We start from the raw sequence: 16,332 nt of genomic DNA, 5'->3' as shown, positions 1-16,332 counted from the left end.
GCACCCATGTCTCCTGGCTAACTTCCCACGTATCTACAGTATCTCCTCTGGACACGTCCTACAGAGGGTGTCACAGCAGGTAGTGCTGCTGCTTCACAGCTCCAGTGCTTCAGGTTCAATTCTGACCTCGGGCGCTGTCTGTGTGGAGTTTGCATGTTCTCCCTGTGACCTCATGGATTTGCTCCGGTTTCCTCCCACATCCCAAGGATGTAAGGGTTGGTACGTGAATTAACCGCTGAAAACTGCCCCCTGTGCAGGTTGGTGATCGAATCTTGTGGAGTTGATGGGAATGTGGGAGAGAATAGGTTAGAGGGAAGTAAGTGGGAGAATGGGATTGGTGGGAATGTTCTGAAAGCTGGCATGGACCTAATGGGCCAAATAGCCTCCTGCAAAGTAAGGAAGTATGAATATTCTGATAAAACCGTATCAGTTTTTAAAATCCTTTAATCAATCTTTGCTTGACCTGCTTTGATCCAATGGTCTCTCTCATCACTGAATTCCTTTGTAGTTTATTGTGGTATTTTGGCTTTACACTGGCTGGTGTTACAGGCCGGCAGAGATAATAACACACCAGCTATTCACAGAATCAGAATTACAGAATGGTTGCAGCATGGAAAAGAGGTCATTCAGCCCAATGAGTTTGTACTGGCTCTGTGCAATGGCACCCTAGCCAGCCCCGCTCCTTCCACTCTCTCACCACAGCCCTGCAAGATCTTTCCTTCTGGAGACTTACACAGCTCCCTTTCGAATGTGACAACAGAATACCCCTCCAGGACCACTCAGGGCAGTGCACTCCAGAGCCCAACCACTCACTGCGTAAAAAAATCCTTCCGGCACGTCTACTCTGTCTGTACCCTTCATGGTTTTTAAGTTCCTCTGTCAAATCCCCCTACAACCTCCTCTTTTCTCAGGAGAACTCCAGTCTGTCCACTTAACTGAAGTCCCTTATCCCAGGAATCATTTCAGTAAATCTCTCCTGCACCATCTCCAAAGCCTTCAGCCCTTTCCCAAAGTGCGGCACATGGAGTTGAAGACAGCATTCCAACTGTGACTTGTAGAACACTGAGACTTCCTACTCTTATACTCCATTTATAGAGCCCAGGCTGTTTTATTAACCACTCCCTGAACCGGCCTTGCTGCTTTCACTGAACTATGCATGTACAACCACAGATTTCCCTGTTCCTTGTAGAACTGTGCCCTCTAGTTAATGCTGCCTCTTCTCAGTCTTCCTACGGTCTTCACGTTTCTCCGCATTAAATTCCATCTGCCACTTCTCTGGTCATCCCACCAGCCTGTCTGCATCTCCTTCAAGACCACTACTCTCTTCCGCACAGTTTACTGATCATCCTAGTTTACTACACACCCACAGCCAAATCTTAAACCTACATTAAGAAAAACAGTGGTCCAAAAATCAACCCCTGGGGAACTTCACTCTTGCCTGTAAAACTATTACCACCATCTGCTTCCTGTTGCTTAGTAATTATTGGGTGCCTTTGAAGATTCATAGACCCATATACAGACACAGCACAGAAACAGGCCCTTCGGCCCACTGAGTCTGTGCCGACCGTCGGTGACCCACTTAATCCTACATTAATTCCAATTTTTATTCCCCCCACATTCTACCCCTCACCTACACACCGGGGACAATTTACAGTGGCCAATTAACCAACCAATCTGCAGGCCTTTGGGATGTGGGAGGAAACCGGAGCACAGTCACAGGCAGAACGTGCAAACTCCACACAGACAGTGCCGGAGATTGGGACTGGGGTCTCTGGTGCTGTGAGACAGCGGTTCGACTAGCTGCTCGATCCACATAAATATACACCACAGATCCCTCCCATAGCTTCATAAAACCTCCAGTTACACAGTAAAATCATTGCAGATCGAGCCCTAGAGCTGTCAGTACCCGAACGGGTGCGCTGGACTGTGATCCTGTGTGATGTCAGCGGTGGTTTCAGCCGTACCTGACGGCTGAAGCGCGATGTTGTGTGAACTGCCTGGACCGGAGGCAGTGGTGTGGTGGGGTTCAACAGAGAGAGGAGCGCCAGTAGCCTCAGGCCGTGGAGAAGGGAGCTACGCTGTGCAGGGAGGGTCAATGCTGGGTCACGGGGGGTCCAGTGATGTCAGCGAGCAAGATCGGAACCGGGGTCGGGAGGGGGGTCAGTGAGGGTCAGGGCTGGGGTCGGGAGGGGGTTCAGTGAGGGTCAGGGCTGGGGTCGGGAGGGGGTCAGTGGGATATTAAGAGAAAGTCAATGAAGTCAGAACTGGGGTCCAGAGAGGGTCAGTAAGGGTAAGGTAAATTGGGGTCGGGAGGTCAGGGCTGGGTTGGGGGGGTCAGTGAGGGTCAGGTCCAAGTTGGGGGGGGTCAGTGAGGGTTGGGCAGGGCTGTGAGGTGTGGCGGAAGGCAGGGTTACTGATGAGGAGGGGTGGAGATCACGGCCTCCATGGTGGGCCTGTGCCGAGTGGTGTTGTCAGGAGGGCGACGGGTGAGGCGTGAGGGGATCAGCTGGATCGGGGCCTGATTCTGACAGGTGGTGCCGGGAGGGAGGTCAGCAGTTGGGGACGGGGTGGGGGGCGCAACGGAAGGTGGGGAAAGTGAGTGAGGAACAGCACGTACGGTCCCAGACCGCTGCTGCACACAGGAGTGAGCCGGCACTGGTCTCTCCAACTGGGAATGATGCCGTGCCAGTTCTAGTTGTTGCCAATGACACAAGGGTGAATCAGAAGCCGGAGTGGGACACCCCGCCCCAGAGGTCGCACCGATCGCCTCCCACTCTGGGCAGGGAAGTGGTTCCCCAGGTGCCCGGCACTGGAGAAAACAGCACCGTCCGCCTGGTCTCCTGGGCCGAGCCTTTGTATGTCGTTCCTCCCCACTTCCAAAGGGAGTTAGTAAATCCGTGCCAGGGAAATATCCGGAGTGCCGTCTGGGCAGGAGGGGAGCTGGGTTTCCCTAGTCCTCCTCCTCTCCATGACCAACGGACGTGTGGCCATGGAGTAGCTGTTCCAGCAGCATGGCTGCGAGCCATTTTGGCACAGCAGGATCCCACAAACAGCCATGTAAAACACGTAGAACGGTTGCCCAGAGATGAAAGGGAGGTGTGGGTGCCAGGGGGGTGGGGGGCCACCCCCCTTCCTCTGGTCTCAGGGTAATGTCACTACAACAGGCGACGTCCAGTTCCAGGTTGCAAGGAACTTTGGAACAGATGCAGGGAACGTCGGAAGTGCTCAGCAACTCAGGAGAGAAGCAGAGTTGACAATTTGTGCCAAGCTCCCCCCCTGCCCGACCCTCTGAACACTTGGAGCATTCCCTGCCTTTGTTTCGGATTTTTGGTATCTGCACACTTTTTGCTGCAAGCTCTGTGACGTCCATTTTGAACCAACTGAGTAGCTGGGCTACGACCATGTTGTAATGGAGTATGCACAGAGCTGCTGTCTCTGCCTGGGTAAGCTGGAGAAGTATGGAGAGATCCAGCATGGAAACAGGCCCTTCAGCCTCTGTGCCAACCACCAAGCTCACATTTTTACATTTCCCCCACATTCCCCCCACATTTGCATCAACTGCCCCAGATTCTACCACTCACCCACACACCAGGGACAATCCTGAAAACGTGAGCAGCCCAACCCTGCCCCCAACCCCGCTTCCATTTGTTCCTTCACTACCTGACGTCCCAGTTCCTCAAGGTCACTTGGAAAGCAAGTCGATTCCTTGTTAGCCAATCATACGGTTCTCAAAAGTCAGTGAAACAGATGATTTTCTCACCTCCAGTCTCCAACGTTTTTATAACTAAAAACAGAGATTGAAAGAAAATGAAGAAAAATACATCTCTTTTTTTAATGCCCAATAATTTTTATCAGAGTCCTGATCCTGGAGCCTGTTGGCCAGTTAACTCCTAAAGCCGGTTCTGTTATTCAACATGCTCATGGCTGACCTGTGCTCCAAACTTTGACCTTTGATTAACCAGAATTAATCAACCGCAGATTAAAGTTAATAGTTGACCTCAGCCCGAGCCCACGTCTCACTCTCTTCACTGTAAGACTCAAGACCAACGTAGGCTACTCTGCGACCAGCCCCGTGCACCCCACCCACCCCTCCACCCCTCCCTCACCCACCCCTCCACCTCACCCACCTCTCATCCACCCCTCCACCTCACCCACCCTGCCCCACCCACCCCATCCACCCCACCCCAACACCCCACCCCATCAAAGCAGCTCCACTCCCTCAGTCTGCCCCAATCTTCTAAATCCTGGGAAATGTAACGGTGGTTTATCAAAGCTCTGCTTGTCATGTAACCCTTGGATTACAGGAGACCATCCATTCCATCTGTCCGGGCCAGTATTGACCCTCTGTGCCAGAGCCACAGTCCGTGAGGCAGGTAGCCCATGTCTGCGTGCCCGACTACCCATCGCTGTTCAGTGGGGGCCCTTGTTAGTGACTTAGTCCCAGGTCAGAATCAATTGGGTTAACGTCTCAGCTGCAGCTGGGTGACCGAGGTATAACTAACACCAAGTAAGAAGCAGAACTCACCCTTGGATCAGAACCTTTTAACTGTCAACACCTGTTGCTGGTTTGCTTTATTCCTGACCTTGGAATGCTAATTACAAATATACTACCTAAATTTGATTCCTTTGACCAGGCAGGCTGCTAACATGGCGTCATTGAATGTACTGAGCTGGGCTTCATATCCTTGTCACTCTGAGCCTTGACACCACTCAGGCTGAATTGTTAATGGACTGGGAGGCTCAAATCTTTTGCCATCTCATCTCACAAATAAAGGACCAGTGATGATTAAAGGCTCTTATTTGATCTTTGAGTTTATTCTTCGGTTACAATAAAAATTAAAAGTTATGAATTTAATTAACATGTAATGAGTAGATTTAATGAATGCTTAGTGAGATCCAACAACATTAGAGTTCGCTAATGTCTCTGGACTTTTGTACTGTCACAGAGTTCCAGGACAGTGGCCCTTGATATCCCACCCACCTGCTCTCTGCGTGAACTTTTCCCCCCTTCCAATATTTATCCAATTACCTTTTATGGATAGGAAAGGTTTAGAGGGATATGGGCCAGGCGCAAGCAAATGGGACTAGCTTGGTGGGCACCATGGTCAGCATGGATGAGTTGGGCCTGTTTCCGTGCTGTTTTAGTGCGCATCTCTACAACTAAACTCCTGTTTCCACTCCTCTTAGCTGCAGATCCAGATGCCAACAACTAGGTGCTTTTACTGAAACAAAACTGGCTTCTTGTTCTTTCACTGGTCACCTTTTCCTCTGGTTCTTGACCCTCCTGCTCCTGGGAACTCTGGCTGTTGCCCTGAACCAGGAGGGGGTAAGCAGCTCGGGATGCTTTGAACAGTCAGGGGAGGTTGGCAGTCCTTCCCTCTCCGCCCGTACAACAGTGCTGCCTGCTCTCCACTGCACACACTGCACCTTTTACTGAACCCGCGCACGTTAATAAACTGGCGCTTTGCAATCTCGCAACGCTGCCAACAGTTAGCGGCGCTGCTAAAACCCACAGGCTGCAGCCCTTAAAGGGACCCGTGTCGTTCACCAGGACAAAGCCTGTTGGGGGTGCACTGCTGGGGGAAATGGCAGCAGGACAACTTCCAGGAGAAATTCGATTTTTTATTTGCTCCTGGGGCAGGTTGTTCTGCTGTGGCAAAGAGCTTGTCTATGCAAGGTTGATTTCTACAACAGTACGGTGGACGGTACAGGGATAGGAAGGTTTCGAGGGATTTGGGCCAAATGCAGGCAAGTGGACTGGCTGGGGAAGACACCTTGGTCGGCATGGATGAGTTGGGCCAAAGGGCCTGTTTCCGTGCTGTATAACTCTATGACTCTATGAGAGTGGTCAAGAAATATAAAGCTCTTTAACACATCCATGACACTTGTGGAGTTACATTGGAGCAAAAAAACCCATCAGCCCAACAAGTTTTCATCAAACCCACTCCCACCCCAGTCCCAATGAAGGGTCTCAACCGGAAACGTTCGACTTTTTATTTCCCGCCACAGTTGCTGCCCGACCTGCTGAGTTCCTCCGGCGTTTTTTGTGTGTGTGTGTGTTCCAGCATCTGCAGAATCTCTGGGGTGTCTCCACTCTACTTCGTCAAAAGTTTCAAAGCCCCCATTGGTTTAGCTGATAACGGTATTCAAGTGTATGTGGGTGGAGCTAAGGCACAAAGGACTACTCAGTGACCAGTCATGATTGAATGGCAGGACAGGCTTGAGGGGCTGAATGGCCTACCCCTGATTTCCACATAACATCCTCCTGTCTAAGTTAAGTAGCTACCTGGTTTCAACTCACACGCACCTGTGCTGTTTGCTTCATTTCCTCTCACTGGCTGTCATTCTCGCTCTGCTTACAATCCTACGTTTATGGTCGTTAAACCCGGGGTTCTCCGCAGGAGCCACAAGTAATTCCAGCTGGGCGACAGTGTTAACGTTTAGCCGCTGTGCTGGTAAACCCAGTGTGTCAGGGGACCATGCACTTAACAATCACTGGATGATATTAAACCAGCTGCTCCCATGGGTGCACTTAGTTGCCTAGGAACTGCAGCACAAGGCACTGTTTGTCTTTAGCAGCCTGCAGTCAAAGGCGATGTGGTAAATTGCCACCATTATCGGATGAAAATATACCCGGCGTTACATCTGACCAGCAATTACCCGCCCAGGTGCTGCTTTGGGAGCGTTTTGGGGAATCCAGACCCACAACCCAGGCCTCAATCTCCTGGGCTTGGCTTGGCTTTCACTGGCCTCTCCACTGAGTGAGCTGCACTCCTGATGGGTGGTGTTGGCCCGTTCTAGGGCCCACTGCACCAACGCAGAGGTGAAATGCAGAAAGCAGTCTGTTCCTGACCTGGAGCTCAGCCTCACAATTCAGACATCTTCCTGTACTCAAGATTTGGCCAGTGGATCCTAGGCTAAAGTTCACGCCATTATACCAAACGTAAACTGCATAAGCCCCTTGATTAACTTTCAGCCGGTAATGTACTCCGTTTGTTACTCTACATTTAACCCGTTCAGTTCCTTCCGTCAGTTTCCAGCTTGTCCCCGGTGATGTGGAGTCCGTTCTGCACATAGACCAACAAACGACCTGCTGCAGGAACTCAGCGAGCCGAGCAGCATCTGTGAGGGGAGGAAGGAATTTGTTCCTCCTCAGATGCTGCTCGACCTGCCGAATTCCTCTGTCAGCTGGTTTGTTCCTCCAGATTCGTGCATCTTCAGCCTCTCATGTCTGTATATAAACCATCTGAGCACCCAGTGAGGGGAGGCTTTCTGCACCTCTCAGTGACGATGCTGGTTCTGCACTAACCTGTGAGATTCTCCTGGAATTACCCTTGTGGAAGAGGTTTAACAGTTCAATTAACACTGGGTCGCTCTCATCTCAGTGCATAATCCAGCATAGTACCAGGACAGCCGGTGCACATTCAGACTCTACCTGTTGCTGTACATAAACCACCCAAACTCCTGATGAGTGGATTTCAATCCCTCTTTCATTCAACACCATGCAGCCAGTGACACAGCAGGTAGTGCCGCTGCCTCACAGCTCCAGCGATCCGCTGCCTCACAGCTCCAGTTCAATCCTGACCTCTACTGCTGTCTGTGTGGAGTCTGCACGTTCTCCCTGTGACCATGTGACTTTCCTCCAGGTGCTCCAGTTACCTCCCACATCCCAAAGACGTGCGGAGTGGTAGGTTAATTGGCTGCTGTAAATTGCCCCTAGTGTGTAGGTGAGGGGGGAGAATCTGGGGTGTGGGGAGCTAATGGGAATGGGGAGAGAATAAAATAGGATTGGGGTATAGGAAGTGTTAATGGGTGCTTGGAGGTTAGCATGGACTTGATGGACCGATGGGCTTGTTTCTATGTCGCAAGACTCTATGATTTTCTATGACTTCTACCAACATCTTGCCAAGCCATCCAGCTGGCTTTAACAAGGCAATCCACAGAAGAAACATCAGACAATATTTAACACTGAGTTACTTCCAACATCTGAGATTGTAACCTCTAACTTGCTCCATGGTCAATATATTCTACACAAGGTAATCCCTCGATTGGATTGAAGCCTGCAACTCACTCCTGGGTATTTACTGTTCTGTGGTGTAAAGCGGCTGAATAGATTCCAGTTCCCAGCACGTCTCTGGGCACCTTGTTGTTGTTACTGGTGAGCTGGTACGGTAGGTAGAGGTTAGCGTAACGCTATTACAGCGCCAGTGACCCAGGTTCAATTCCGGCCACTGTCTGTAAGGAGTTTGTACGTTCTCCCTGTGTCTGCGTGGGTTTCCTCCCACATTCCAAAGACGTACGGTTAGGAAGTTGTGGTCATGCTATTTTGGCGCCGGAAGTGTGGCAACACTTGTTGGGCTGCCCCCAGAACACTCTACTCAAAGATTCATTTCACTGTGTGTTCGATGTACATGTGACTAATAAGATATCTCATCTTATCTCACCGCACTCTGTCCATGTCCTCAGGTGCTGCTGCGGGTGAAGGAGAACGAGTGCAGAACCTCAGGAAGGAGACCCTGTGCCTACGCGACGAGCTTCAGACCATGCAGTGGGTGAGTGCCCCCTCGCCGACCACATCACGGCCCTGCCTGCGGAGTTTGTGGGACAGGGCTCAGCTCTGAGCCAGACCCTCAGCTTGCCCCCAGCAATCCTCCCGCCTCCTGTCTGCCCGCCGTGACTTTGTCCATGAATTCCTTTTGCAGGATAAGAAGTATGCAACGGACAGGTACAACGATATTTTTGTAGAGTTAAGTGTCATGAAGGTCAGAACGGAGCGCGAGCTGTGCCAGGTGAAAGAGCAGCTGAAGCTGGCCTTGTCCGCGCTGAAAGAGAAGGAGTCTTTGCAGAACAGCGTTGCAAAATGATGGTGAGTGTGTGTGAGACCCAAGGTCCGGTGAGAACCATGGACCGACGCTGGTGCTCAGCTCCATAGAACCTCTCCCCTCTGTTTCTCATCACCCCCACCTGCCAGGAACCACCTCTGGGGCCTTGCAGAACTTTGGAGTCCTCCAGTTCTGACCTCTTCCATTCACTTGTGTCACTGGAGGCTGTCTGAGTCCCTAGTCCTGGAATTCCCTCTCTAAACTCACTCGCTCAAGACTATCCATAGAGTCAGAGATATAGAAACAGGCTCTTTGGCCATTGAGTTTGTGCTAACCGTCAACCACCCGTTTACACTATTCCTACACTAATCCTATTTGGTATTGGTATTGGTTTATTATTGTCGCTTGTACTGAGGTACAGTGAAAAACTTGTCTTGCATACCAATTGTACAGGTCAATTCATTACACAGTGTAGTTACATTGAGTTAGTACAGAGTGCATTGAGGTAGTACAGGTAAAAACAATAACAGTGCAGAGTAAAGTGTCACAGCTACAGAGAAAGTGCAGTGCAATAAGTTGCAAGGTCACAACTAGGTAGATGGTGAGGTTAGAGTCCATCTCATCGTATAAGGGAGCCGTTCAGTAGTCTTATCACTGTGGGCCCCTCTGACAAAGCCTGATGTGTCATCCGTTCTCACATTTATGTGGCTGAAAACGCACCAGAGAATTCGATGGTCAAATGTTGTTCCTACGCCACAGAGCAACATGTGGCTGCTGTGGGCAACCTGTCTAGATGCTGATATCCCACAGGGCAAGGCCCATCACTAATTGCCCTTGAGAAGGTGATGGTAAATGGCTTTCGCGAACCGCTGCAGTTCTTCTGGTGAAGGTGCTGCTCCCACAGTGCCGTTGGTGAGGGAGTTCCAGGGTCTAGCCCCGGTGAAGGAACGGCGATATATTCCCAAACCTCAGAGTTGGGGAACCTGCCGGTGGTGGTGTTCGGAGACTGCTGCCCTGGTCCTACATGGTCAGGGCTTTGGGAAGCATTTGAACAAAGTTGTTCAGTCCACTTTGTGGGTTCGGGGAGCGAGGAATCGCGAAGGTTGTAGCTGACTCTTGGTTGCTCACCCTTCTTCCCCGCTGTTGCCCCTTGCAGACCCTCGCTGGCCTCACCACAGAGGAAGAGACCCAGCGATCAAGCCTTCAGTCCCGACCGGAGGTTCGGAATTCCCTGCGGATGCAGAGGTGCCGGGAAGACTTGCTCCGTGCCTTTCTCTCTTTTCCTATTTTTTTAATGATGTTTCCCAATGTCGATCACTGCTGTGAAATTAAAACTGAATATATATATATGTATACACACCGGTTATCAGTTGTCACCCTGCTGCCTTCAACCCCCACCCCCCCGTCCTACCCCCAGCCCCAAGCCATCAGAACACCTTGGTGCAGTTGCCGTGGTAACCTGCAACCACCGGGCATTTGACCCGTAAGGCTCTCGCTCTTCAGATGCGTGCAAGTCAGTGGCTGTTGAAACCGCAGCGCTCCCTGCGTCCTGCGTCTCCCCGTTTTACTGGAACGGACACAGCCCACTGGCACCATAGCTGGCTTGGTGTCCAGGGTGTCCAACACAGGCTGGGTCGAGTCCCCGGGGCTTCCTTCCCTTGTTCCGCCCACCCAGCCATTCCTGGTCAGCCGAACATCCACCCTCGGATCAGCCAACGGAAATGGGCATGGACCGCAGGAATAGTGTGCAACCTGCCTCCTGCCATCACCCTCAGTTCGGAGAAAGAATCAGGAACATTCTGCCTTTATGGGGGGTGCTCATCATCCCTCCATAGAACATAGAACACTACAGCACAGTACAGGCCCTTCGGCCCACGATGTTGTGCCGACATTTTATCCTGCTCTAAGATCTATCTAGCCCTTCCCTCCCACATAGCCCCTATTTTTCTTATCAGTCATGTGTCTATCTAGGAGTCTCTTAAATGTCCCTAATGTATCTGCCCCCACAACCTCTGCCGGCAGTGTGTTCCACACACCCACCACTCTCTGTGTAAAAACTTGACATTCCCTTATACCTTCGTCCAGTCACCTTAAAATTATGTCCTTACCTGTTCCTTGGTGATCAGTCCAGACGTCTTCGTCCCCCCAACTTTTCATTATCAATAGTGAACCATGGCATTGACTTTGTAATGTCCTGCGACCTTCCTCCCAGTGAGGCCCACGGCAGCTTCCAGGAAGTGAACCGGCCATATTCCTGGATCCCAGGATAGACTGAGGTGGTTGGTGACCCTAGTTGGGGTCAGCTCTGTGTGGCAGGATGGTCAGCAGCAGCATTCTGGATCCTTCTCTCTCCTCCTCCACTACCCAAGCCACTGTAATTCCATGGGCAGGTGACTGAGAAAGAAAAGCAAGTTATTATTACCGTTAGATGCTGTGTGAGATTCCCATTTGGTCTGTGCCTGCGGTGCCAAGGCTTTGGACAGTTGCAGATGTGTTTTTCATATTCCCGCCCCATCTCGATGTTGTGCCACAGTCCAGAAACTCCCTCAACCCAGCAGGTTTAATAGACAAAAGCATTCACTCCCTCAAGCCTGTTCTGCCATTCATTTTGATCGTTGGTGGGGGGAGGAGGGAGGGGTCTTAACTCCCTCACTCCCACCTTGGTTCCAGAAGTCCTTAACACCCTTGTCCAACGGGACATGGAAGGGTAGGGGGTGAGGACACCCAGGACTGGGGCCAGACCTGTCACAGGGCATCGAAATCCACGACTAAAGGTCACTTGGGGAAGTTCCTCTGCCTTTTCTCTCTAGTTTCTGGACGTGGCATCTGTAATGTTTCCCCCCGCTCATACCTCAACTCTCTCTCCTGTCCAACTCACTATGTACCCATGGTGTGAGTGCTGCCTGCTTATTTGCCACGTTCCATACTTCCTTACAACAGGAGGAGGCCATTTGGTCCATTGAGTCCATGCTGACTCTCAGAACAATCCCATTCCCTCACTAATTTTCCCTGTAATCTGTGCTTCACGTTGACTTCCCCCAGATTCGAACACTCACTCAGATAATTTACAGCAGCCAATTAACCCACTGAGTCTTTGGGATGTGGCAAGATACTGGAACGCCCAAGGGAAACCCACACAGTCACAGGGAGAACGTGCAAAACTCCACACAGACACACCCGAGGTCAGGATCGAACCGGGGTCTCTGGAGCTTGGAGGCAGCGGCTCTACCCACCGTGCCACTGGGGGACTCTGCCTCCCTCCGTCACTTCCAGTCTCTCCCCACCATTCCCGCCCTCTCTCCAAGCCAGTCCCCACCATCCCAGCTGCTCCCAGCCTCTCCCGACCACTCCCAGCTGCTCCCCGCCATCCCTGGCTCCCCTGATTGCTCCTAGCTGCTCTCAGACATTCCCAGCTGGTCAACCGTTGCTGAATTGTCTGCAGAAGGAACAGAGTGAACGCAGACAGAACACAGATACCAGCAGCTGTTTATACTCCATCTTGTAAGTAGAGTACGATGTGTAGAGTGGGTAGGTAATAATCCTGGGACCCATGAATAATTCTGTGATGTTTGGTAGACCTGTGGTTGCCCTGCAGTGACCTCACGCACTGACGGTATCTGCTCAGTGCACTTACTCCTCCCATTCACCTGAGGTGTCGCAGCCAACGGCTGACGTGACTTTGGTGGGTTCACCAACCTGTCCACTCACAGCCTTACCCCTCCGCCATTGCTGAGCCTGACCACCCAGCCCCCCCCGTGTCGGTGAGTCCTGGACGTCCAACTCACCACCAGCTCCACTCCCACAACTGCAGAGCGACCCGACCTCCACTGCCTGGTGTTCCACGTTTGGCCCCAGAGGGAGGAGTGCCTGTTCTGTTGAATACAGAGCCGTGGTCTTTGGTTCCCTCCACAACTGCCTCCCCATGGACTCCATCCCGCTCCCTCTGTCTGAGGCTGAACCAAACGGTGTCCCACTTGTCCCCAGGCTGAACTGTGGACGCATGACGTGCCCACCACTGAGAGCAGCTCCTTCCATTGCTGAAGCCACTCTCCAGCCCCAACCCAGCTCATCCTCAGAACCCCTCCCCCCTCCCCATTGCTGCCTCCGGGTTAGGGTCCCAACCCCACCCACCCTGGAGCTCTTCCCGAACCGCGTGGTGACCTAACCCGCACCACGTCCCTGCCCTCCGCACGGTGGCACCGGGCAGCCCTTCCCTTTCATTACAGCCTCACCCCTCCGGATCGCTGTCACCTCATCCGGTCCTCTAACCATCTCCCATCTCTGCACCCCGCTAGTCCTCATCCCATTACTGCCCCACAGAAGCCCAGAGCCTGCTGACGCCTCCACCAAACCCTCTCCCTGTCTCCTCCTCAACGATTGACCAGGATCTCTGCCGATTGTCTTAATGTCACCTTAAATGGCTCGGTGTTTACTAAAGCTGTGAAGTGCCTCAGTGACGGTTTATGACTCTTGAGGCAACGTATAATCGTTATGACCTCCCCCTGGGCTTCGGCTAGCTCCTCTGGCACCAATGTCTCCTGTGTTTGCCCGGTTACCAGCTCTCCCCGGACAGAAATGCTTTCTTTGTGAGTTTTAGGGTGGCCAGTTGTGTGTGAGAGCTGAGAACTGCCACACCAGCACATGGCGGGGTTTCAGAAAGCCCCAGGCAGCACCCTGCCTGCTACATTTATAAATGCGCTTCATGGAAGTCTGCATTCTGCACGCCTCGTGCCCACCTCGTACAGAGGACAAGCAAACGCATTATTCCCTGTTGCATCCGCACTCCCGCAGGTCACAGATCAACACACAAGGCAGCTTCAATGCAATAGTTACAGCAGTGTGGTCTGGAGTGGCTGATAATGTATTGAGGAAGCTACTGTGATATGAAGCAACTGCAATATCTTAAAGAGTATTTTCATTGTAGACTGGCATATAAAATAAATCTGTTAAATATGAGTGTAACCTCGAGTGTGGGACAGTTTGTGTGTCAGCAGCTTTTAGTTGTGAACCTGACAAGGTGAACGTCTCAAAGAATGGAAGAGAGGGGCTCAGTGAAATCAACCCTCAGCCCACTGTACCCCCGAGTCCCGGCCATAACCCTCGGTTGTCTTAGCTTCCAGAGGTATTTCTCTCCCTCCTGAATATACACAGGAACTGAAGATCTGCAGCACTGTTGGGGAGAGAATTGCGAAGATGTATAACTCAGGCATAGGTATTTCTTCTCAAGTCTTCTCCTATTTCATTATGACAAGAAGCCAATTGGCCCATCGAGTCTATGCTGGCTGATAGAGCATTTGACAAGAACACAAGGAAAGAGGAGCAGGAGTTGGCAAAACGATCCTCATCTCCTCCTCTGTGCCAGTTCCCCACAACCCTCAATTCCACCATCTTTTAAAAATATATCTATCTCCTGAGTGATACCCCCAGTGATCCAGCCTCCACAACCCTCTGGGGTGGAGAAGTTCCTACGAACCTCAGTTTTAAACAACTGCCCCATACTCTTGTAAGTATGTCCCGTCATTCGAAACTCCCCCAACCTCTCATACACTAAAGATGAACCCTTGATCTCCCAATCCACCTCACCGTGGCCCTTGCACTTTATCTGTTTACCTGCACTGCACTTCCTCTAGATTCTACGCTATGTTCCCCATTCTGTTTTCTCTTTCCTACCTCAATGTACTTGTGTATGGAATGATCTACCTGGATGGCACGCAAACAAAAGCTTTTCACCGTATCTCGGTGCCAATAATTAACCAACGTTCCAATGTCACATCTCGACATCTACCTTGACAAACCCCTTCAGGATCATATATGTGTAAACAAAGTCACCTCTCATCCTTTGGAACTCAAAGAATACAGATCAAACTTCTTTAGGAAAACGTCTCACCCCAGGGAATACCGTACCACAGGTCCCACTCCCACACATTTGCCTGTGACCTATTCAACGTGTCCCTCAACTCCCCCCCTTGATCCTTGTACCACCCGCCTACACTAGTGGCAATTTACAGCGGCTGGTAAACCTACCAACCCGTGTGTGCTTGGGATGTGGGAGGAAACCGGAGCATCTGGGGGAAACCCACATGGGTCAGAGGGAAAATGTCCAATCTCCACACAGACAGCACTGGAGGTTGGGATCGAACCTGGGCCACTGGAACTGTGCAGGAGGAGCACATCTCAGTCCTCAATGTTGGAGCCCTTACCCTGAAACTATACGCCCGTGTCTGCAGTCTCCAGGCAGCCTTCATTCGGTCAAACTCTCGAAAGAATGTTCTGACTTGATGAGATCATCTCTCATTCCTCTATGGGATCCTTCTACCTTGGGGGAGAGCACACGGTTTACGTTGCCCCAATGATTTTGGACAGCAGTTGCTGCTGTGGTTCTGCTGTTGCTTTTCACAGCCCTTCAGGAACCACTGTCCAGTTCACTATTTAACCCACCTCTCCCCCACACTCCCTCTTGCAGCCAGATGGTCTTGACCCAAAGTGCCGACTGCCCATTTTCCCCCATAGGTGCTGCCCGACCTGCTAAGTTCCTCCAGCATCTCCTGTGCTGAAACTGTCTTGTGTTATGCCTGCTTTCAAAGTTCTGTAACTCTGCAGGGCACAGTCTGAACCGCGGATTAAATTGCCTTGATCCACCATGGCCACACCGACCATCGGGTGCCCATCCACACTGTCCCATTTGCCACACTTGGTCTGCAGCCTTCTATGCTTTGGTGCTTCAAGTGCTCATCCACCCGCAGGCTGTCCCTGGGCGACGGACGGCTGTCCCTAGGTAATGGACGGCTGTCCCTGGGTAACAGACGGCTGTCCCTGTGCAACGGACGGCTGTCTCTGGGCAACGGACGGCTGTCCCTAGGTAATGGATGGCTGTCCCTAGGTAATGGATGGCTGTCCCTGGGCAATGGATGGCTGTCTCTGAGCAACGGATGGCTGTCCCTAGGTAATGGATGGCTGTCCCTAGGTAATGGATGGCTGTCCCTGGGCAATGGATGGCTGTCTCTGGGCAACGGACGGCTGTCCCTAGGTAACGGACAGCTGTCTCTGGGCAATGGACGGCTGTCCCTGGATTTCTTCGTATGAAGCGGTGTCCATAAGTCAGGTGGTTGTTACCCAGGTGTGGCCTGTACCTTTTAAATGTGAGTCTCTGCCTCCCCCCGGGACAGCGCGTTTCTGATTCCAACCACCCCCGGGTGAGAAAATTCTTCCTCAGATCCCCTCTAAATCTCTCACCCCCTTCCCTTAAACCTCCGTCCTCTGGCTGTAGATCTCCTCTAGGACACTGTCCCCAGCCCGCTGGGATCTCGGGGACATTCCCGTACGTTCCTGTTCCCACCGCTGGGTGCGCATCCCGGCCTGGAATTCCGTCCTCCGCCTCGTTCCTCCATCTCCTGTGAGCCGGTTCAGGACGTCCTGCAGGAGAGGTGTGCAATTGGACAATGCTGTTGGACCATAAGATATAGGAGCAGAATGAGGCCATTTGGCCCATCGGGTCTGCTCCACCATTCAA

The 16,332-nt window shown here is 51.8% G+C and overlaps 1 protein-coding gene across 1 annotated transcript in view; it reads left to right on the top strand.

The window, feature by feature from the left end:
• triobpb (TRIO and F-actin binding protein b) overlaps window positions 1-13,776 on the top strand; it is a 91,523-nt gene extending 77,747 nt beyond the window's left edge. Inside the window, 4 exon segments of the mRNA XM_052043434.1 lie at window positions 8,467-8,491; window positions 8,494-8,552; window positions 8,703-8,866; window positions 9,979-13,776. Of these exon segments, the coding sequence (XP_051899394.1) occupies window positions 8,467-8,491; window positions 8,494-8,552; window positions 8,703-8,864 (246 nt within the window). The 3' untranslated portion in view covers window positions 8,865-8,866; window positions 9,979-13,776.
• Window positions 13,777-16,332: the final 2,556 nt, after the last annotated feature.

Source organism: Pristis pectinata, chromosome 33 (assembly GCF_009764475.1).
Source record: "Pristis pectinata isolate sPriPec2 chromosome 33, sPriPec2.1.pri, whole genome shotgun sequence".
Classification (NCBI taxonomy): domain Eukaryota; kingdom Metazoa; phylum Chordata; class Chondrichthyes; order Rhinopristiformes; family Pristidae; genus Pristis; species Pristis pectinata.
This window is presented reverse-complemented; position numbering and strand designations above follow the sequence as displayed.